This window comes from Coregonus lavaretus (genome assembly GCF_964263955.1).
Source record: "Coregonus lavaretus genome assembly, chromosome: 10".
Classification (NCBI taxonomy): Eukaryota; Metazoa; Chordata; class Actinopteri; order Salmoniformes; family Salmonidae; genus Coregonus; species Coregonus lavaretus.
Window position 1 is genome coordinate 19,277,872 of NC_139997.1, and position 23,161 is coordinate 19,301,032.

At 42.0% G+C, this 23,161-nt stretch overlaps 1 protein-coding gene and 1 pseudogene across 2 annotated transcripts in view; one reads left to right on the forward strand and one right to left on the reverse strand.

The window, feature by feature from the left end:
- The window catches only part of LOC311136455 (MAP/microtubule affinity-regulating kinase 4-like), a gene marked incomplete at both ends in the record, with an annotated part of 52,115 nt that extends 41,562 nt beyond the window's left edge, over window positions 1-10,553 (forward strand). The window contains 5 exons of the mRNA XM_084170589.1: window positions 2,827-2,930; window positions 3,108-3,404; window positions 5,428-5,510; window positions 9,528-9,627; window positions 10,202-10,553. Of these exons, the coding sequence (XP_084026715.1) occupies window positions 2,827-2,930; window positions 3,108-3,404; window positions 5,428-5,510; window positions 9,528-9,627; window positions 10,202-10,553 (936 nt within the window). The remainder of the gene's footprint in view (window positions 1-2,826; window positions 2,931-3,107; window positions 3,405-5,427; window positions 5,511-9,527; window positions 9,628-10,201) is intronic.
- A 5,223-nt stretch (window positions 10,554-15,776) lies between these two features.
- LOC311135683 (creatine kinase M-type-like) lies at window positions 15,777-19,038 on the reverse strand (annotated as a pseudogene). The gene is made up of 7 exons: window positions 18,846-19,038; window positions 17,584-17,738; window positions 17,266-17,396; window positions 16,786-16,957; window positions 16,566-16,689; window positions 16,251-16,440; window positions 15,777-15,955 (listed from the first exon to the last, which is right to left on the reverse strand). The product of its transcript is annotated as a creatine kinase M-type-like (transcript).
- Between the last annotated feature and the right edge of the window lie 4,123 nt (window positions 19,039-23,161).

Genomic DNA, 23,161 nt, shown 5'->3' on the forward strand with positions numbered 1-23,161 from the left:
AAATATTCCTAGATATTAAAAAAGACACAAGCCGCTAATAATAACAACGCAAGCTTATAGAAACACTTTACTATACTCATTCATTGCAGCTGCAGTGCTGGTTGTAGCGTGAGTGGAAGTAGGGAGAACATGCATTTTATGGCTTATAAAAGTGTTGAACAAAGTGTTGGCAGTGTTGAATAACAACTTAAACATCAACTTACTCTTAAAAACAGCAGCTCTTTACTGTTTGTGTTGAGTTTCACTCTAGTCATGGTTTTAAAAGTTTTGAAATATCACAGCATCAACTTTGCTGTGTGCTCGAGGCTGTGCACACACAGTGATCTGAGATATCTGATTGGCCAGCGGTAAGCCTATAGTTGAGCTTGATTTGCTCTCTCGGCCTGCCGGGTAGGCGGAGTTCTACCTTCAGACACATGAAATGGATCAAAATGGGAATAATTTGCCTTCCCGGTGCTAAGACTGCTGAATCAAGTGCACACCGTCAACAGCGCAAAGCAAAAAAAAAAAATAGGATGGCAAAGCTTGGTTGGTGATCGCTGCCCTAAGTAGTGCATTACTATACAGAGAATAGGGTGCCAGGGAATAGGGTGCCATTTAGTAAATGGTAGCTAGCTATAAGACTCCTGTTAGTACAGATAGGTTTGTATGTAATATTTTCTGGTATATAGGCCGTGTCCGAAATCTGTCTCGCCTACTATTTACTAAAACTACATTGTGTGTACTAATCGTATATACAGTGGCTTGCAAAAGTATTCACCCCCCTTGGCATTTTTCCTATTTTGTTGCCTTACAACCTGGAATTACAATGGATTTTTTGGGGGGTTTGTATCATTTGATTTACCCCCCCCCCCCCCCCCCCCAAAAAAAATAAAAAAATAAATAAAAATAAATACTTTGTAGAGGCACCTTTTGCAGCAATTACAGCTGCAAGTCTCTTGGGGTATGTCTCTATAAGCTTGGCACATCTAGCCACTGGGATTTTTGTCCATTCTTCAAGGCAAAACTGCTCCAGCTCCTTCAAGTTGGATGGGTTCCACTGGTGTACAGCAATCTTTAAGTCATACCACATACTCTTTCTAGGTCTGGGCTTTGACTAGGCCATTCCCAAGACATTTAAATGTTTCCCCTTAAACCACTAGAGTGTTGCTTTAGCAGTATGCTTAGGGCCATTGTCCTGCTGGAAGGTGAACCATGATGCTGCCACCACCATGCTTCACTGTGGGGATGGTGTTCTCGGGGTGATGAGAGGTGTTGGGTTTGCGCCAGACATAGCGTTTTCCTTGATGGCCAAAAAGCTCAATTTTAGTCTCATCTGATCAGAGTACCTTCTTCCATATGTTTGGGGAGTCTTCCACATGCCTTTTGGCGAACACCAAACGTGTTTGCTTATTTTCTTCTTTAAGCAATGGCTTTTTTCTGGCCACTCTTCCGTGAAGCCCAGCTCTGTGGAGTGTACGGCTTAAAGTGGTCCTATGGACAGATACTCCAGTCTCTGCTGTGGAGCTTTGCAGCTCCTTCAGGGTTATCTTTGGTCTCTTTGTTGCCTCTCTGATTAATGCCCTCCTTGCCTGGTCCGTGAGTTTTGGTGGGCGGCCCTCTCTTGGCAGGTTTGTTGAGGTGCCATATTCTTTCCATTTTTTAATAATGGATTTAATGGTGCTCCGTGGGATGTTCAAAGTTTCGGATATTTTTTATAACCCAACCCTGATCTGTACTTCTCCACAACTTTGTCCCAGACCTGTTTGGAGAGCTCCTTCGGCTTCATGGTGCCACTTGCTTGGTGGTGCCCCTTGCTTAGTGGTGTTGCAAACTCTGGGGCCTTTTCAGAACAAGTGTATATATACTGAGATTATGTGACAGATCATGTGACACTTAGATTGCACACAAGTGGACTTTATTTAACTAATTATGTGACTTCTGGAGGTAATTGGTTGCACCAGATCTTATTTAGGGGCTTCATAGCAAAGGGGGTGAATACATATGCACGCACCACTTTTCCGTTATTAATTTTTTAAGAATTTTTTTAAACAAGTTTTTTATTTTATATTTTTTTCTTCACCAATTTGGACTATTTTGTGTATGTCCATTACATGAAATCCAAATAAAAATCCATTTAAATTACAGGTTGTAATGCAACAAAATAGGAAAAACGCCAAGAGGGATGAATACTTTTTTGGGGGAGGTGGGTAGATCAGCTTTTCCTGTGTACTAATCTTACTACATACAATTTAGAACATACTGTTTCATTAAAATGTATGCAGTAAGCAACACATGTCAACATACAAGGCGCACGCATACTGGGAAGGCGTCATCTAATGCGCAATTGGGTTCATTCATTTTTGTGCAGTGCACCCCCTTGTTTGATTATCAGCTGTTGTCACACACAAGTGGGTCTGAATACACAATTCTCTTCCTCAAGAGTATGCACCGAAATCTTAGTCTTAGCCGAAATTAGTGTGACATCTTGGCATTTAAAACTAGAATCCTTAATTGAAGCAATAACAAAACGGTCACCCTGCCTGTATTTTGGTAAAAAGCTGATGGGGTACGATGGGGTACGGTGTAGATCATTAATTTATATGTCCAAAAATGGATGTAGCAACTAAGGAGACCAACTTTAAAGCGTTCAACATTTTCTACATTTCACTTACTATAAAAAGTTATATTTTCACATTCCCAATCAGCCAACTATTTAGAACGCAAGTACGAATATTTGGAAACAGCCATTGAGTACTCCACTTTGGTAGTATGCAGTGACAACTGGTAACTATGATAATGTCTGATTTGGACATTTGTTCTGACCCCGCCCTCTTACTTTCCCAGAACAACATCCCGGGAAGTGCCATGATCCGCCGGAACACATACGTCTGCACGGATCGCTCCAGCACCGACAGACACTCCCTGCTGCAGAATGGCAAGGAGAACAGGTAAAGGACATGGAAGGACAAGGGAGGGAGAGGAAGAGCGAGAGAGAGAGTGTCTCAAAAAGTTGTTTTTAGTTTTGTTGTTTTTTATGTCAACCATGTTATTGTGAAGCCAAAGGCAAATGTCCACTTTGTGTGGACTGTAACGTTTGTCTAACTCTAATTGCTTCTCTCCTCCAGCTCCCTGTCCCACCGCCTGCCCCCCACCTCCCCCTCCACCCTGAGCATCTCCGGGGCCGGGGCCGGGACCGGGACCGGGGCCTCCTCTTCCTCAGGCGAGCGCTGCCGTCTGACACGTGGCTCCACCATCCGGAGCACCTTTCACGGGGGCCAGTTGAGGGACCGGGGCCCGCCCGTCTACTCGGCCCCACCCACCTCCCCCACGCTGTCCCACCACGACGCCAGTCCACTCCCACACGCCCGCAGCCGCGCCACTTCCAACCTCTTTACCAAACTCACCTCCAAACTCACACGCAGGTAAGCGGTCAGCTCCGTAACAGTCACCTCCGTAACAGTCACCTACGTAACGCTCACCGCCAAATGCAGGGGATAATCACATTAGTGAGTAGTAGTAGTCACCTCTGTAAATACTCACAAGCAGGTAGTCTCGGACCAGGGTCATGTTTAGAACGGGAAACAGGGGAGGTAGGCCTCCTACTACCTGAAGTTGTAAGAAGATCACAGATTTTCATTCTCCGTTGCAAAACATTACAGGTCACCGCCCTGGGTCCTCACATTGGAAACGGCACTAAATACGTTTTTACCTTGGCCTGCTGGATCAAGAACAACCGCTTTCCTTGGATTCACCCAGCTCTCCCTGGCCTCAGCTATAATATAAACTCAGCAAAAAAAGAAACGTCCTGTCACTGTCAGCTGCGTTTATTTTCAGCAAATTTAACATGTGTAAATATTTGTATGAACATAACAAGATTCAACAACTGAGACATAAACTGAACAGGTTCCACAGACATGTGACTAACAGAAATTGAATAATGTGTCCCTGAACAAAGGGGGGGTCAAAATCAAAAGTAACAGTCAGTATCTGGTGTGGCCACCAGCTGCATTAAGTACTGCAGTGCATCTCCTCCTCATGGACTGCACCAGATTTGCCAGTTCTTGCTGTGAGATGTTACCGCACTCTTCCACCAAGGCACCTGCAAGTTCCCAGACATTTCTGGAGGGAATGGCCCTAGCCCTCACCCTCCGATCCAACAGGTCCCAGACGTGCTCAATGGAATTGAGATCCGGGCTCTTCGCTGGCCATGTCAGAACACTGACATTCCTGTCTTGCAGGAAATCAAGCACAGAACGAGCAGTATAGCTGGTGGCATTGTCATGCTGGAGGGTCATGTCAGGATGAGCCTGCAGGAAGGGTCCCACATGAGGGAGGAGGATGTCTTCCCTGTAACGCACAGCGTTGAGATTGCCTGCAATGACAACAAGCTCAGTCCGATGATGCTGTGACACACCGCCCCAGACCATGACGGACCCTCCACCTCCAAATCGATCCCGCTCCAGAGTACAGGCCTCGGTGTAACGCTCATTCCTTCGACGATAAACGCGAATCCGACCATCACCCCCGGTGAGACAAAACCGCGACTCGTCAGTGAAGAGCATTTTTTGCCAGTCCTGTCTCGTCCAGCGACGGTGGGTTTGTGCCCATAGGCGACGTTGTTGCCGGTGATGTCTGATGACTTACAACAGGCCTACAAGTCCATCCTCTCTCAGCCTATTGCAGACAGTCTGAGCACTGATGGAGGGATTGTGCGTTCCTGGTGTAACACGGGCAGTTGTTGTTGCCATCCTGTACCTGCCCCGCAGGTGTGATGTTCGGATGTACCGATCCTATGCAGGTGTTGTTACATGTGGTCTGCCACTGCGAGGACGATCAGCTGTCCGTCCTGTCTCCCTTGAGTGCTGTCTTAGGCGTCTCACAGTACGGACATTGCAATTTATTGCCCTGGCCACATCTGCAGTCCTCATGCCTCCATGCAGCATGCCTAAGGCACGTTCACGCAGATGAGCAGGGACCCTGGGCATCTTTCTTTTGGTGTTATTCAGAGTCAGTAGAAAGGCCTCTTTAGTGTCCTAAGTTTTCATAACTGTGACCTTAATTGCCCACCGTCTGTAAGCTGTTAGTGTCTTAATGACCGTTCCACAGGTGCATGTTCATTAATTGTTTATGGTTTATTGAACAAGCATGGGAAACAGTATTTAAACCCTTTACAATGAAGATCTGTGAAGTTATTTGAATTTTTACGAATTATCTTTGAAAAACAGGGTCCTGAAAAAGGGACGTTTCTTTTTTTGCTGAGTTTATAATCACATACATTACATTTAATGAAGCATGTGCTTCTTCCATACCAATCAGCTACAGCTGCGCTGTTATCCACCACTCCCTTGGCCATGATTCAATTATATTATCTTTCTCCCCCTCCTCCTCGCCCCTTTCTTTTTCTATTTCTCTTTCTTGCTCTTCCTCTTCCTTTCCTTACATCAGGGTCAATCTTGACCCCTCTAAGCGCCAGGGCTCAAACAAATCAGTCTCGGGTTGTACCCTTCCCCAGGGATCAAAAACAGTTAGTAAGTTCCCATGTCTCTAGCTTCTGTTTGCCTGCATGTCTGCCTGCCTGCCTACTGGACGTGTGTGTGTGTGTGTGTATGTGTGTGTGCGCGCGCCTGTCTGACTGTGTGCCTGTTTACTTACCTATCTGTCTGCCTGTCTGTTACATACCTATTTGTCTGTCTGCATGCCTACCTGTTTGTCTATCGATGTCTTACCGACCTGTCTAATTTGCCTAGTACTTACCTGTCTGTATGCCTGCCTGTCTACCCACTTGTCTTTGTTCTGCAGCGCTCTGCTTTTTGGTTCATTCCTTTGGCATGCCCTTGTGCAGGGGTTGTCATCTATTGCCTTGGGGGTAACACTTTACTTGAATCCTGCATCATAAGGGCTACATAACACTGTCATTACAATGACGTGTCATAAACAGTTTTGACTTGCTGCAACTGACTTTACACTGTCATGACACAAACCATGAATTAGCTATGGCAGTTTTGCTAGACAATTGCCTGATCTACAGTAAACATAGTCTGTATCATCTTGACAGTGTAAAGTCAGTTGTCATAAGCTGACACCTATGACATCTGTTATGGTATTGTTATGAAAGTGTTATGTAGCCTTTATTGTACATGTGCTTCTGTTAAAATAAGTATTTGTTCCAGGGGCACCGCCGTAGTGGATAAGGTCTTCATGTGACTCAATCTACTTTGTTTAATTTTAATTTTAAATGACAGTTGATTCCCAGGCATGACGATTGTCTTTGTTGTGTGGTGGAATTAGGGTTGCAAAGGGAGGGTATATTACTGGAAACGTTCAAAGTTGACCAGTAAACTACTATACTTTTTTTGTGCATTTTATCAGATGACATCTAGTGACGTTTTTGTTACTTCAGATTATCACAGGTGTCTTAAATTATCTCTGGAACTCTGTGTGGCCTTATCACATGTAAACAGTGGTGTAGTGGAGGGTAAATGCAAGTAAACGCAGTTTACCCACCATTTCTGCTCGACAGTTTACCCACCATTTCTGCTCGACAGTTTACCCACCATTTCTGTTCGACAGTTTACCCACCTTTTGCAGAAAAATACATGCAAAGTATAGGGAGCGTAACTTTTTTTCACCGCGACCGGCGATCAGCGTTTACCCATCATTTTTTTCCCCACTACATCACTGCATGTAAAATAAATAAAATAATAATCTAAGATGATTTAAAAATTACAAATAGAATAACAAAGCTGTAAAAAATAATCCTAAATATAAACCATCAACTTAGTGAATACCATTGGTGTTTAATATGAGGGTTTCAGCATGAAATATCCTTTATATATGTTTTAAACACTTTGATTTATTTTACCATGTCAATACGTCTTTGTTGAAAAAGAAATCGGCAAACTGTTGGCAGTTGTGAAAAAAGTTGCCAGAGTTAATGGAAAATAATGCCATTGTTGATTAGATGCTTTTTAAAATAAATGTGGCTATCCACTAGAAACTCGAGGGACAATATGAACACAGATCTAAAAACATTAATACTATATACACTACCAGTCAAAAGTTAGGACGCACCTACTCATTCAAGGGTTTTTCTTTATTTTTACAGTTTTTTACATTGTAGAATAATAGTGAAGACATCAAAACTATGAAATAACACATGGAATCATGTAGTAAACCAAAAAGCGTTAAACAAATCAAAATATATTTTATATTTGAGATTTTTCAAAGTAGCCACCCTTTTACTTCACCATCTCAATTGGGTTGAGGTCAGGGGATTGTGGAGGCCGGGTCATCTGATGCAGCACTCCATCACTCTCCTTCATGGTAAAATAGCCCTTACACAGCCTGGAGGTGTGTTGGGTCACTGTCCTGTTGAAAAACAAATGATAGTCCCACTAAGCCCAAACAAGATGGGATGGTGTATCGCTGTAGAATGCTGTGGTAGCCATGCTGGTTAAGTGTGCCTTGAATTCACGGCGGTTGGAACCAAACATTTCCAATTTGGACTCCAGACCAAAGGACACATTTCCATTGGTCTAATGTCCATTGCTCGTGTTTCTTAGCCCAAGCAGGTCTCTTCTTCTAATTGGTGTCCTTTAGTAGTGGTTTCTTTGCAGCAATTCGACCATGAAGGCCTGATTTACACAGTCCCCTCTGAACAGTTGATGTTGAGATGTGTCTGTTACTTGAACTCTGTGAAGCATTTATTTGGGGCTGCAATTTCTGAGGCTGGTAACTCGAATGAACTTATCCTCTGCAGCAGAGGTAACTCTGGGTCTTCCATTCCTGTCGTGGTCCTTCTGAGAGTCAGTTTCATCATAGCGCTTGATGTTTTTTGCGACTGCACTTGAAGAAGCGTTCAAAGTTCTTGACATTTTCCGTATTGACTGACCTTCATGTCTTAAAGTAATGATGGACTGTCATTTCTCTTTGCTTAATTGAGCTGTTCTTGCCATAATATGGACTTGGTCTTTTACCAAATAGGGATATCTTCTGTATACCCCCCCCCCCCCCCCCCCCCCTTGTCACAACACAACTGATTGGCTCAAACGCATTAAGAAGGAAATAAATTCCACAAATGAACTTTTAAGAAGGCACACCTGTTAATTGAAATGCATTCCAGGTGACTACCTCATGAAGCTGGTTGAGAGAATGCCAAGAGTGTGCAAAGCTGCCGTCAAGGCAAAGGGTGGCTATTTGATGAACCACATAATAATTAAATATTTATTTAACACTTTTTTGGTTACTACATGATTCCATATGTGTTATTTCATAGTTTTGATGTCTTCACTATTATTCTATAATGTAGAAAATATTAAAAATAAAGAAAAACCCTGGAATGAGTAGGTGTGTCCAAACTGGTACTATATAAAAAATAAAAAAATTATATTCAAGTATAAATTACCAAAATTACCATAGATTGCCATAGATTACCTTTTAATTACAAAAGATACAGAAGATTCCGGTAACTTTTGCTAATATCCGGTATCTTTGCAAATCTAGGTGGAATTTATAGTGATGTACAGTTGGTGTCACAGAACATTTACACTGCTGTGGATTCTCCCACCTCACCTTAAAAGACGTGGAATGCAATCACATCAGTACAGTTTACTGTTCTCAATGAACAAACACAATATTTTTTTTATTTTTATTTTTATTTCACCTTTATTTAACCAGGTAATATGAGAAGCATGGGGTTGTTTATTCATTTGTGATATTGATACAGCCTTATTATTTGACTCTGTTGTGCAAGTCAGGGCGCTCTGATACGGAGTGATATTAGTGCCAATAAAAAATGGATGTTGCACTAATATCACTCCATACTCTGACCTGTATTCATGGGTTGCACCTACCACACCCGATCACGTCACACAATTGTTATCAACATTCTCAAGATGCTGTCACCATAGTGGCTCCTGAATGTCGGTGCCCAGTCATTCTGAACAGAGGCTAATGATTGTTTCGTTTTTACAAAACACTGTAGTGGCTTGTAAATATGATGACATTAATAGTAGGCAAATAATAAGTAGGAAACAACTTTGTCACCACTATGATGTTGTTAAATTTACTTTGGATAGATGGCAATGTTGTCATTAGCTAGCAAAGTACCTAGCAATGCTAATGTTAGCTTAAATCCAGTGCTCTCCCCTCACGCTTAGCTAGCTAGCTAACATTATACAGCATCTAAAGGTAATCTGACGACATCACAATGATGACAAAAGGTTTTCCTACTAATTATTTGCCTCCTTTAGAAATGTTCATTAACGGCATTGAGTAGAACGTTCACTCGGGAGTCAACCCTCAATAGAACTTTCATAACAATATTGTGACGCAACGTGCAACCGATGAATACCTGGAGGTTGTTGTCGCTGTTGTCGTTTGCTTGTCCTCACTCAATGATTTCCTTTCCTTTCTTTTTGAATGGCTTCACAGTATTGTGGATAGATGGTGACTCTCTCTGTGTACTTGGTGGACATGGAACTGCATCTCCCATAAATCACCTCTCTGATTCCCCATTTAACTGTGTGTGTGTGTTCTCTACACAGGGTCACAAATGAACCTGAGGGAATCTGCCGATCTGCGGTCACAAGGTCAGTATATGTCACAAGGTCAGTATATCCGGCAACCCTTCGTCAACTCATCTATAACCCCAACATAACCATGTTAGGTTGTTGTTATGTTTCAAACAGTAAACTTGCACACCTTAACTGAAAATGTAATCTTAGATTTAAAGAACATTTGGATCAGTGTTATTTCCTTATAGTTGCTGGTTGAAAATACAATGTACACAGAACCTTCTAATCAACAGGTTTGCATGGGCGGAAGTTTCTGCTTGCAATGGTGACATCACCATTCGGTAAATTGGTAAAGAGACCTATAACAAATAGAGTTCCAAACCTCTCTGCCAATAACAGCTAGTTTTCAGTTTCCCCCTCCCCACTCCTAGCAAAATTCTTGCTTGAGAAATAGCTTTTTGCTAAAATGCCATTTTTGGCAGTTTTTATTTTAAGGTACTTCATTGTTACTCAGAAATGATTGTATATTGATATAAAACGACTGCATTGGGCCTTTACTAGATTCAACCACCCATTCTCACTTTTTTTCTCCTTACCCACCCCTTTCCCTCTAAAACTCTTCTCTCCACCTTTTTCCTTTACTCTCTCACCACTCTGTCCTTTCTCCTTCTTTTTTTCTGTCCCTCTCCCTTTCTGGTCACCAGTCGCCATTTACCTGGGCATCAAAAAGCGGCCGAGCCCCGGGCCATCGGATGTGGCTGGAATCTGAGGGTACCCCGGGGGCGGCGGGACCCAGCGGAGGTGATGCTGGCTCTGCGGGAGGCGGCACGGGGCTGTGGCTGCCAGGTCCACCACGCCGGCCCCTTCCTGCTCTCCTGCACCCACGGGGCGTCCGGGGGTTGCGTGGCCTTCAAGGCAGAGGTGTGCCACCTCTCTACGGGGGGTGGCGCCTCCAACAATGAGACTTCCAACGGAGTGCGCTACACACGACTTTGGGGGGCACCGCTCACTTTCCGGGACATCGCCACGCAAATCTCAAAGGACCTCGAACTCTGAATATAATGGGGGTTGAGAAGGATGGAAAGAGAAATACAGAGAAAGAGGGACGTGGGGCTGGACTCGAGATAAAAATAAATTTGCCCCTGTCTCTTACGTGGCTATAGACCTACCCCCCCTCCACACCAGTCTCAACCTAACCTCACACCCCCATCCCCACACCACACAGACTCAAGCACCCCCAGCCCCCCCAAAATGAACCCCCCTGTCCCCCTCGCCACTACTACTGAACAGCTTCACCCACTGGATCCGGATCAGAGAGGAATCCAGCTTTAAATGTTTTACCATTAACTCCAGCCATAATGACTATTACTTTTATGATTGGTATCATTGTCGCTTTTAACGATCACCAACTCCGTACCTACATCGAAAACATTCTCGAAAACATTTCTCGTGTTTCGCCATCTTTGATGAGGCACTCTGTTTCTGCGTGTCAGTGTACATATATAGGATCTTGATTTGATCACCCTGTTGCAGGAGAACTTTCCTGCAATGCAGGGAATGTAAAACTTGTAGTGTATTTGAGGTTTAAAAAGGCTTCTGAAGTTTGTAATTTCCACTTCAAAATTTCAGACTTTATTTTCCCTTATGAAAAATTGATAAACCCATAAAACATTTCCATTAATTATAATCCACATAATAATTCACATTTCCTGTTGCTGCAGGATTATTTTCCTGCTGTAGCAAACTGGCTCAAATTAAGATCCTAAATCTATATGTGTTTTTGCTCTTTTCTCCCATTTGAACATTGATACTGATGAAGTGATTGTCCAAGGACTTGTTATCGCCTGTGGACAATATGCACAAATATGGAGACAGTTAACTCAATGATTTGACAAGCGGCATCAAAGGTTACACTGTTTTTCTATTTGTGCACAGTATGGGCGGGATTGGATTATTGGCAATGACAGAGAAGTTGACAGACACTTTGAACCAGCCAATGGGAACCTTCACATCCGTTTTCCACTGACATCATCATCATCAACTGAAAAAGGTAGTAGGTGGGGATGTTTTCTCAGACACACCATGAATCTATCTCAGTTAGTCTTACTACATATGACAAATATAAACTGGACTCACATTAGTAGTATTGTACAAACCACACACCATAATAAGCTGTTTTGTTAATGTATAATATCAGGTAGTATACACTTTGGTACATATCATACTCCATTTTAGATAGCAGCACCAATATATATACAAAACTGTGGGTTCATAGTGCTATATTTTTTCACCTTCATATCTCTTTAGCTATCTGTAGCTTTGGTTTCCTGCACACACCCTTGGAAAGTAATTCCATTGGCAAATTCCTGTTCCGGAGAAACTCTTTTAGCCCTCTGATTGGCTGGGATCAATGTCTGTGTTGGCACTGGTCATTATCAATAATCATATCAAGCCATTTTTAAGCATTTTATCCCCTACCTCTCACGGTATGATCTCTCCATTTTACCTTTCTTGAACTGTGTTGCATTCAAGTCATGAAACAGTTGCACAGTTGTTCCTCAGCATAAAATAGCCTAATTCAATGTCTAATGACTAAAAGGGTGACTGGGAAGGCAATTTCTGTTTCAATGCAAAAGCAGTTCACTGCAGCAGAATATTGTGCCCTTGAACACCACATGGCTTTGCCAAAATGCAAAGCTGTCAGGCTTCATAGTGAACGAAATTTGGAACAGACCTGGGTTGAAATACATTATTATTTAAGCATTTGTATTTGAAATACTTATTTTCTGTGAATTTGAGTATTTTCAAATACACAGCCCAAAACAACTACTTCTAGTTGGAGTATTTGAATTCCTACTTGTAAAACCAAATACTCTAACAAAAGGTATTTGAAAGTAATTTCAAATACTCTCCTAAAACTTTCCTAAAAATACTATTTGAAACTAACATTTCAAATACCCTTAAATACTCTGCCCTAAAAGTTGGGCAAAAATAGAAAGTATTTTAGTAGTCTTTTTTTGACAATGTTTGCCACTGAAATAAGCTACATAGTTCAGAGAAACTCAATATATATATATTGAAATACAGTTAAAACTTGATCCAGATCTGTTTAGGAATAAGTCGTATTTCTTTCAATGTGATGCAATGAAATTTTGTTTGGATTCTATTCCGTGCCATGCCGATTTATCTTCAGCTATCTCTCTACATTGAAGGTGAACATCAAAATCCGTTTTTTCTGAGGTAACCGCAACCGTCCAATCCCATTCCCACTGTTACACACAGTGGTGCCTCTACTCTGACACCCTTTAGCATTTTGGCATTGGTGAACTTCAGATCAAACTGGTTTTGTCTACTGTTGATGACTGGGCTGCTGTGAGGTGTGGGGGGAGTGCATAGACACACAGTAGACAAAGGGATGTGTGACAGGGATGCTGTGTTTTCCCTCTTGCACCCCTTATGCCTACATACAGTAGATGTTCAATGTTGGAAAATAAGCTAAAAAAGGCTTCCTCACCCTCCCCCCTGATAAGAATGAATGATGTACTGTGATGTTCATGTAGGGTACAGAGACCAATATTTCTGCCTGGTTATTTACTGTTAATGCTCTCGATCTCAGTTGTGGCTTTTTGCTCATGGTGACATAACCAGTCAGAACAACGTGATCATTTAACGTTTGATCTCTTTTTTTATTTCAGTCTTCACCACAACCGTTTTTGCTGTCCCTATGTCCGTTTGTTTTTGCAATCCTCCTCTCATTTCGTTTTTCGGAAAAACACTCCCAACTGTCATCCACTTTACAGGCACGTCGTTGAATCATCTCTTCTGAACCTCCTCAGTGCCGTTTGGTCTGCTACTCTGCCCCATGACAGGATCCCCTATAGAGGAGAGCAATACTAATCTACAACATTAAACAGCCCTCGACAGTACAGACAGATAGATTAACGGACCTGAGGAGGGTCAGTCCTATGTCCTATAACGTTGTGGTGTATATTAGCATTAGGTAATATAGACCTTGATGCACTTTGCTTTGACTTGAATCAGCTCCTTCCAGTGGAATCTCGGGCAAAGCCCACAACGAGCCACTGGAGGGTGCCAATGTCTTAAATGTGAACACTTCAATTTCTGGATATTTGCACAGGTACTTTATTTATTTTTTAGAATAATATCCTAATAAAAAAACAGCATTTATATCAGCCAGCTTATGGCTGTATAGAAAATATATGAATATAGTATATATCTTAGAGCTCAAGGTTTATTTATAGCTAGAGCAAGGGAAGTACTTCTAGTTTAAAGCAGTTTCTGTCAATGACAATGGAGAACAATACCAACCTGCAATCCTGCATGACTTCAAAGTTTGGGTTTTGGGGGGGGGGGGGGGACATGAATATGGACACAGAGAAATGGTACTGGGTATGAAATGGTACTGGGTATCCCCCTTATCACACGTACAAATGGCAGGTTTTTGGTCAATTGCAATGATTTCAGTCCATCTTCTATTACTTACAGGGAATTGGTTCATTGGTTCAATTTGGACAATTTTACTTCCTGAATTCTACAAATGTAACTTAAAAGGATTATCCGCTGGATCTTCAGAAATGTAATTCACAAGTCTCTGAATTTCTCTACCCGTATAACAAAATGTAAAATTCCAGATTCTAAAAACAAATTCAAATTGTGTTACAAATTCTGCAATTTTAAATTGAAGTTTCAATTCACACTATCCCTGATATACACAAATGTAAGGCAGATCTGATAGGAATGCCTTGGGTGCGTTCAAGCCATAGTAATGTCTGTTTAAGTCTTTACAGAATGAAAGTAAAGCATCTGATGAACATATCCACAGTGGCTGCTGAGGTGAAGGAAAACAATTATGGACTGACATTGTTTCCAGGTGGAATATAATACAAACCTATGAAATGCATTTAGAAAGATAGTTCAATGTGTGCTGGTAGGCCTATAAGAGACTGTCAGTGGTATAAATGGTTGTTGGACACAGTATTATGACCCCAGGGCCTCAGTATTTAAGTAATGTGCATTGTCATGCTGGAACTGTTTATTTTTTTGTAACCGTTGATGTAATATGCAATAGAGGCCAATGAAACGGATGAAGAGACACATTTTGACCTGGACGCCTAATTCTGTACACACCTTGACCCCTTCAGAAACAAACAATGTGAGATTGTGTTACCCAAAGGCTCTGGTGCTTTTGGTCTACAGAGAAAGTGAGAAACATGGAGCTGACGAGAAATTAAATTCACAGATGTTGCCATTGTTTCCCTTTGGGATTTTTTGTTCAATGGATTTCTATGTTTGCTGCATGATTGATCATTGCTTGATTCCTGCTATTGCTCTTAAAACTGATAATAACTCTGTTTGACAGTTAGGCTTGTTTGACAGTTAGGCTTTTGGAAAGCATCTTTACCTGCTACCCAGCAAACACACAACCACCACACAATGCTATATAAATGTTTACTCCAGGTTGTGAGCTTCAACGTGCCCTTAATACTTTGCAACAACACTTTGAATACTCTGTAAGTGCTACCCTGTCTTACTAACAGCACCTTTAACTATTAGTCTATTCTACACCCTACAGTGTTAAAAGGTCAATTCTATTAGAGGCAAAACATTTACACAGAGCTGGTTTTGTTTAACATTTAAAGTTTACACCCTATACTGTTAAGTCACTATTAGAGTTTACATTTAGTCTGATGGAGTTTAGTTGTAACACTTGACGCCAGTGAAGAGTAAATACAACAATAAGCAATGTTAGCCAGTAACAGAAACTCTGTAAATTGTTAGAAAGCTAACACTTTTGAAATTGTAATATTAAGTCAGTGTAGTGTGAGACAATATAACAAGAGTGATTTAACACTTGTGCAGTTATCTTGAGTGCATGACCAAGAAAAACGTTGACATCTTTATTTGTTCATGGTGATAGGTTTATTGGACCACAGTTTCAATGATAACTTTTAATGACAACCTTTAACAACCCATGTGATGCCACATCTGTCAGACAAGCCCGACTACAGATCCCAGGACGTTACCGACTGAACAGGAGAAAAGTGGGAATAAATGGCAGAAGAAAGAAAAGGAAAGGAAAAAAACAGAATGACAAAGGCGAGCGAGAGAGAGCTCAGAAGGAAAGAAGAAAATGAGCTGAGTGGTAGAGTCAAGTCTCTAGAGCGAGTGGCGGTTTCCTCTGCACGCCGGTTGGTTGGCTCGATTGCACATGACTTGACAATAGAAAAACAAAAGACAACCAACGACGTCAACAACTCTTTACTTCTGGGCGGGGATCATGCCGTCGATGGCCTCTCCCTTCTCCAGCTTCTTCTCCATCTCCACCATGAGCTTGACCCCATCCACCACCATCTGGACCTGGTCCACCTCGGAGGAGCCCAGACGGTCAGCGTTGGAGATGTCGAACACTCCACCCACGGAGGCGGTGTCCACGCCACCTGGAGAGAGCAGGGAAAAGGGGGAGAGATGCGGGTGTAAGTGTTTGTCTCAGACAATCTCTGCATCCTTACTCATACTATAAATTATCCAGATGTCAACAAAAATACAGACTCAATGAATAGACGTCTTAACAGCTGTGGACATGGCTATTTCATAATAGCTTTCGCTCATGCTAATCTCTGTTCCTTTTTAATGTTTTGTTGTAAAAGGTAAGACTGTCGTGATCTGTGACGAATTACAGTTGAATATATCAGCAGCTGTTCTGGATGTGTTTTTTGTTGTGCGTGTGCGTACCTGTGCCACGCTTCTGCAGACGCAGCCTGCCCAGGATCTCCTCGAACTTGGCATGTGTGCTCAGCTTGGGTAGCTTGACGTGCACGCCACCGCGCAGGCCAGTTCCCAGGTTTGATGGGCAGGTCAGCACATAGCCTAGATGCTCATTCCACATGAAGCAGTGGTTGTGCTTCTTGAAGGTCTCCTCAATCTATCAGGTCAGAGAAACAACCATATACAGTATCAACATTCTTGTCTTTGTCTCTCAACGTTTTCATGTCATTGCAAGGTGTTACGGACGTTTTTGTGCCATGTCAATATGACTTGAGTAGGTACCTTTCTCAGACCAACGCAGAAGCGTCTGAAGACCTCCTTCATGTTGCCGCCCTTCTCCATGGAGATGACACGAAGGTGATCCTCCTCGTTCACCCAAACCAAGAAGCTCTTCCCGTCATTGTGCCTTCAGAAAGGAGGGAGCACATATCACATGATACATTAGACACACTGAGATATAGTATATGGGTCTGAGTATTGTATGGGTCTGTGTTCTGGGTACCAGATTCCTCTTGAGTCGGGCCAGTCACGGGCCATACCAGCGCCTAACAGCAGGGGGGAGACGGGCTTGTCAAACAAGAAGTGGTCATTGATCAGCTGCTCCTGCTCGGCATCTGTCATGCCCTTCAGGGGGTAGTACTTTCCCTTGAACTCACCGTCCAGGGTGTTCAGAGCTGGAGACACAGAAAAAAATATTAAATATAATGTTCTCTCCTCCCCCCACTCTTAACAGCTAGAAGCTGTTCGCTAAGAATTCTGGACCTGTATCCACAAAGCATCTCAGAGTAGGAGTGCTGATCTAGGTTCAGGTCCTATCCATAATCATATTATTTATGGAGGAAAAAATGTATCCTAGATCAGCACTTTGTTAATATGACCCTTATCTATATTTCCAATAAACTCCATTTTGTTAGTTTTACTACCTAGCTTCATGCACAATCCTGTGTATGCATATGTAGCTATTGGTAGCTGGGAGGCTCACCCTCGACAGACTCTCTCCACTGCTCTGCGCTCGCCACGGCTGTTGTGGGGGGGCAGGGCGTATCCCTTGATGCTGCGGCCGGTACGCACGCGGCTGGACAGGACGTAGTTGGGGTCCAGGTCATCACCTCCCTACACATAAACACGGTCACAACTGAGTTTTAGACCTGAACATTTGAAGTGGCTCAAACAAGTTTGTGATTCCCAACCTCCTATGTGTTGAAGAGATTATTCACAATTTTTCTACACTACTTTTGCTCAGCAGTACTCCTCCTATATTGAATGAAACCCATAAAACATGTCAGAGGAACGTCTCTACCTTCATGTTCTCGAAGTTCAGGTCGGTCTTGTGCTTATCTGTGGGCTTGTATCCACTATGACGGTCTGAGATGATGGGGTCCAACAGATCCTTGAAGACCTCGTAGGACTCCTCATCACCAGCCACGCAGCCAACGGTCATGATGAAGGGGTGACCTGAGGACAGAGAGAGGAGAGGAGGGTAAGATGGCAGCACACCTACAAAGTAGGCTTACTGACTTTAATATACCACTCTGTGGTGTAAAAGATATGCAAGACTTCAAGAAAGTGTGTGATATGTAAAATGGACGCTACACATACAGTATTACAGGGCTCCCCAACTGGTGGCCCATCAGCCGAATCTGGCCCGCTTGTGATTTTATTTGGCCCCGCATGTTTTTTATGTTGGACATAAAAGACTGTAAAAACACCAGCAAATCAGCTCCAAGTTATTTACATTTTGGAAATTTGTTCCCAAGTATTCCCACACATAAGAGAGACACGTGATTGTATACAAATGTAAGCAAGGTTTGAAATGATTATGTTTTAGTCAAATATATATATCTGTTTGGGCTTCTTGCGGTCAATTTGCAGTCTACAAATTATTTGCTATTATGTTCCGGCCCCCTGACCATCCGCTTCATCTAGGGTTGCAAAGGGAAGGTATTACTGGAAATGTTTGAAGCTTACCAGTAAACTACCAGAATTTTGGTAACGTTCACGTTTCTTTTTCATTTTATTTTATCAGATGACATCTAGTGGCCTTTTTGGGTACTTCAGATTATCACAGGTGTCTGTAAGTATCTCTGGACCTCTGTGTGGCCTTATCACATGTAAACACTGGTGTAATGGAGGGTAAATGTAAGTAAATGCAGTTTACCCATTTTTTTTGTTCCACTAGAAACTCACGGACAATATGGACACATATATAAAAAATGCATACTATTTATGAACATTCTTTTTTAGTTTTTACCAAATTACCAAAATGTCCATAGATTGCCATAGATTACCTGTTAATTGCCAACATAACAGAAAATTCGGGTAAGTTTGGTAAATTGCCGGTAGCTTTGCAACCATAATCTAGGCTATATTATATATTGTGGTATTAGTATCTCTTAAGCAATGGCATTATGATTGATTGATGCCTAAGCTTTAGCACAGCAGGCTTCAATGGTTTTGCAGACTATTGTAGGGATACCTGCTCAGTTCTACCTTTGACAGTTGTGTGTTTGCGGTGGTTATTGTCTATCCTCAGGGGGTGTATGGGAGATGTGTGGCACTCACCAGGATTGTCGACACCGGTCTGGATGACGTCATCCAGGGTGAAGCCGGAGGGGGTCTGCTTGTCCCTCAGCTTGGCGTACATGTCCTTGGTCAGCACCTTGGCCATGTGGTTGTTGTGCTTGGTGAGGTCAGGGAACTCCTCCTCAACTTTGAAGTTGAGTTTGAAGTTGTTGTGGGTGTTACCGAAAGGCATGCTTGCGTTTCTAACAGTGCAGGGGGAAAAATAACATAATCACTTTGATCTTTAGATCTTCATTGTCCATAATTTGCACAGAAAACAGCATAGTATAGACACATTAGGATCCCCTGAATGACTTTGAAACCACCAAATATAATAGTAACCTATCAAGAACGTTCCCAGACACTGACAGTGGAGGAGATTCAATAGAACAGCTGCAAAGACTAAACGGTATCCTAGTTACAAACGTCAGTCAATATCCATGTCCACTGGGTCAAGTTTCTGTTCGGAATAGATAAGGGGGAGGAGCACTTATGCATTGGATATTTTTAACACCCTCACCCCCAACCTCATAACCTCTTCAACATTCCACCCACCATATATAATCCTCTCTCCAGCCCCCTTACCCCTATCTCACACTCAACCCTTCTCTTGAACACCCCTACCCTTTATTCCCTTTGTCCACTTACATACACTGAACAGAAATATAAACACAACATGTAAAGTGTTGGTCCCATGTTTCATAAGCTGAAATAAAAGATCCCAGAAATGTTCAATTTGCACAGAAAGCTTATTTCGCTCAAATTGTGTGCACAAATGTGTCTACATCCCTGTTAGTGAGCATTTCTCCTTTGCCAAGATAATCCATCCACTTGACAGGTGTGACATATCAAGAAGCTGATTAAACAGCATGATCATTACACAGCTGCACCTTGTGCTGGTGACAATAAAAGGCCACTCTAAAATGTGCAGTTTTGTCACACAACACAATGCCACAGATGTCTCAAGTTTTGAGGGAGAGTGCAATTGGCATGCTGACTGCAGGAATGTCCACCAGAGCTGTTGCCAGAGAATTGAATGTTCATTTCTCTACCATAAGCCGCCTCCAACGTCATTTTAGAGAATTTGGTAGTATGTCCAACAGGCCTCACAACCGCAGACCACGTGTAACCATGCCAGCCCAGGAACTCCACGGATCTCCACATCCGGCTTCTTCACCTGTGGGATCGTCAGAGACCAGCCACTCGGAAAGCTGATGAAACTGTGGGTTTACACAACAAAATAATTTCTGCACAAACTGTCACAAACAATATCCTCTCCAGGGTCTATGGACAACGAACACAATTGCATTTTATTGATGGCAATTTGAATGCACAGAGATACCGTGATGATATCCTGAGGCCCACTGTCGTACCATTCATCCGCCGCCATCACCTCATGTTTCAGCATGATAATGCACAGCCCCATGTCAGAAAGATCTGTACACAATTCCAGGAAGCTGAAAATGTCCCAGTTCTTCAATGGCTTGCATACTCAGACATGTCACCCATTGAGCATATTTGGGCTGCTCTGGATCTACGTGTACGACACCCTGTTCCAGTTCCCGCCAATATCCAGCAACTTCGCACAGCCATTGAAGAGGAGTGGGACAACATTCCACAGTCCACAATCAACAGCCTGATCAACTCTATGCGAAGGAGATGTGTCGAGCTGCATGAGGCAGATCGTGGTCACACTAGATACTGACTGGTTTTCTGATCCACACCCCTACCTTTTAAAAAAGTTATCTGTGCTCAACAGATGCATATCTGTATTCCCAGTCATGTGAAATCCATATATTACGGCCTCATGAATTTATTTCAATTGACTGATTTCCTTATAATGAACTGTAACGTAGTAAAATATTTGTTGCATGTTGTGTTTATATTTTTGTTCAGTATACATATTCACCCCATACACTACACTCACAATGCAAAGAGAACACACACATTCCCCCTTCACTTCACAATATACAGGTAACTGCCAACATAAAGGAAACACTTGAGTAAATGAGGGATACAAAGTATATTGAAAGCAAGTGCTTTAACATCCCATCATGCTTAGGGTCTTGTATAAAACTGCTGGGCAGGCCCAGTTGCCCATTATTTTGGCTACAATGGCTAGAAGTAGAGGTCTCAGTGACTTTGAAAGAGGTGTGATTGTTGGCACGTTTGGCAGGAGCTTCAGTGACGAAGACTGCTCAACTTACTGATGTTTCACGATATGCCATGGCCGTTTGAGTCACCAGATCTCAACCCAATTGAACACTTATGGGAGATTCTGGAGCGGCGCCTGAGACAGCGTTTTCCACCACCATTAACAAAATACCAAATTATGGAATTTCTTGTGGAAGAATGGTGTCACATCCCTCCAATAGAGTTTGAGACCCTTGTAGAATCTATGCCAAGGTGCATTGAAGCTGTTCTGGCGGCTCGTGGTGGCCCCACGCCCTATTAAGACACTATGTTGGTGTTTCCTTTATTTTTACAGTTACCTGTAGCTCCCTACCCTACAGTGTGATCACTCAACACATTGGGTCCTATACATCAGAGAGACCCCCCTCAAGGTTTTTCATCACAATATCTTGAAACATTTAGCCATCTAGACATCATGCATGATGCAAGTTGTGAGACCTCGCCATGCATTACCTCACAATGTGTTAGTTCTTGAAGGATAATTCAATTTAACAGCCAGGATATGAATGGTATTTTAATTGTGTTCCTTAGATGCATTTGATTGGGATGGAATTTACCTCAACCTGAAAAATGGATCAAATGGACCACATTAATAATCTTGACCTAACCGTTGACACACCTGTTGCATTACACACAATGCAATCCCCCATGAACAATGTAAACTGGCAGTGTGCCATTTACACATTAGGTATTAAGTAAATGTTGCTTACATTTTAAAATGTTCACATAGTGTTGGGCTTTATCTCCAAAAGCCATTCAAAGTGTGTGACTGTTACAGTAACTGTCCCAAAGCAACTGCTGGACATTCAAAACCAGCTATCATTTTACACCTGTTCAACAGCTGTTTGTAACGCACATATCTGATTATTTAACACTTGCTTATTATCACTTTATCCACAAGAGAACCATTAGTCTACAGTACACAAAGCTAAGACCACTTTGCAACAGTTGCAATTTCAGGACATTGTTCTTGCAAAAGTTGAATTTTCACTCATCACTCCTTAAGCATTTTCATTGTCAAATGTGTCAAAATAATCTGACACGTAGCCTATTAGATATTTTCCAATATCCATTGATTTAAAACTCAAACCAATTATTTCAGAATGCCAGTGGTGTAAAGTACTTAAGTAAAAATATTTTTGGGGTATCTGTACTTTAATTTCTATTTTTAACAACTTTTACTTTTACTCCACTACATTCCTAAAGAAAATAACATACTTTTTACTCCATGCATTTTCCCTGACACCCAAAAGTACTCGTTACATTTTGAATGCTTAACAGGACAGGAAAATGGACCAATTCACACACTTATCAAGAGAACATCCTTGGTCATCCCTACTGCCTCTGATCCGGCAGACTCACTAAACACAAATGCTTCATTTGTAAATTATGTCTGAGTGTTGGAGTGTGCCCTTGACTATCCGTAAATACATTTAAAAAACAAAAAAATTGTGCCATTTGGATTGCCTAATAGAAGTAATTTGTAAAAAGTATTTATTTGCAATTATATTAACTTTTGATACTTAAGTATATTTAAAACCAAATGCTTTTAGACTTTTACTCAAGTAGTATTTTACTGCGTGACTTTCACTTTTACTTCATTTTCTAGTAATGTATCTTTACTTTTATTCAAGTATGACAATTGGGTATTTTTTCCACCACTGCAGAATGCCCACTATGCATTTTCTGACCTATTTTACTTTTACATTAATTTCCATCCACCATCAAATGTTGCCAACCTGCTTGACAACTATTACTTAAGCTCAGAATCCTCTAAGTCAAAAGTAGTCCAAACCGCTACCCTGCCTCATCTCAAACCCTCAGTTTTTCGTACAACAAATGACGAGTTGGGATTTTACCTGAAGACAGACAAGAATGAAGTAACAGTCCTTGGGATCAGATTCTGTTTATCAGAGCCAAAATAGGAACCACCAAACTCTGAAGGTCTTTGCCTTAGCTTATATACCGGGCAGACGCGCAGCCATTGGCTGGCCATTTTAGTTTCTGCACCATTAGCAGTCCCGTTTGGTATGCTCTGCCCATGACAGGATCCCTTATAGGAGAACAATACTAGTCCTACAGAACACAGACATATAAGGAATCTTGTCATTCCTACTCCTCAA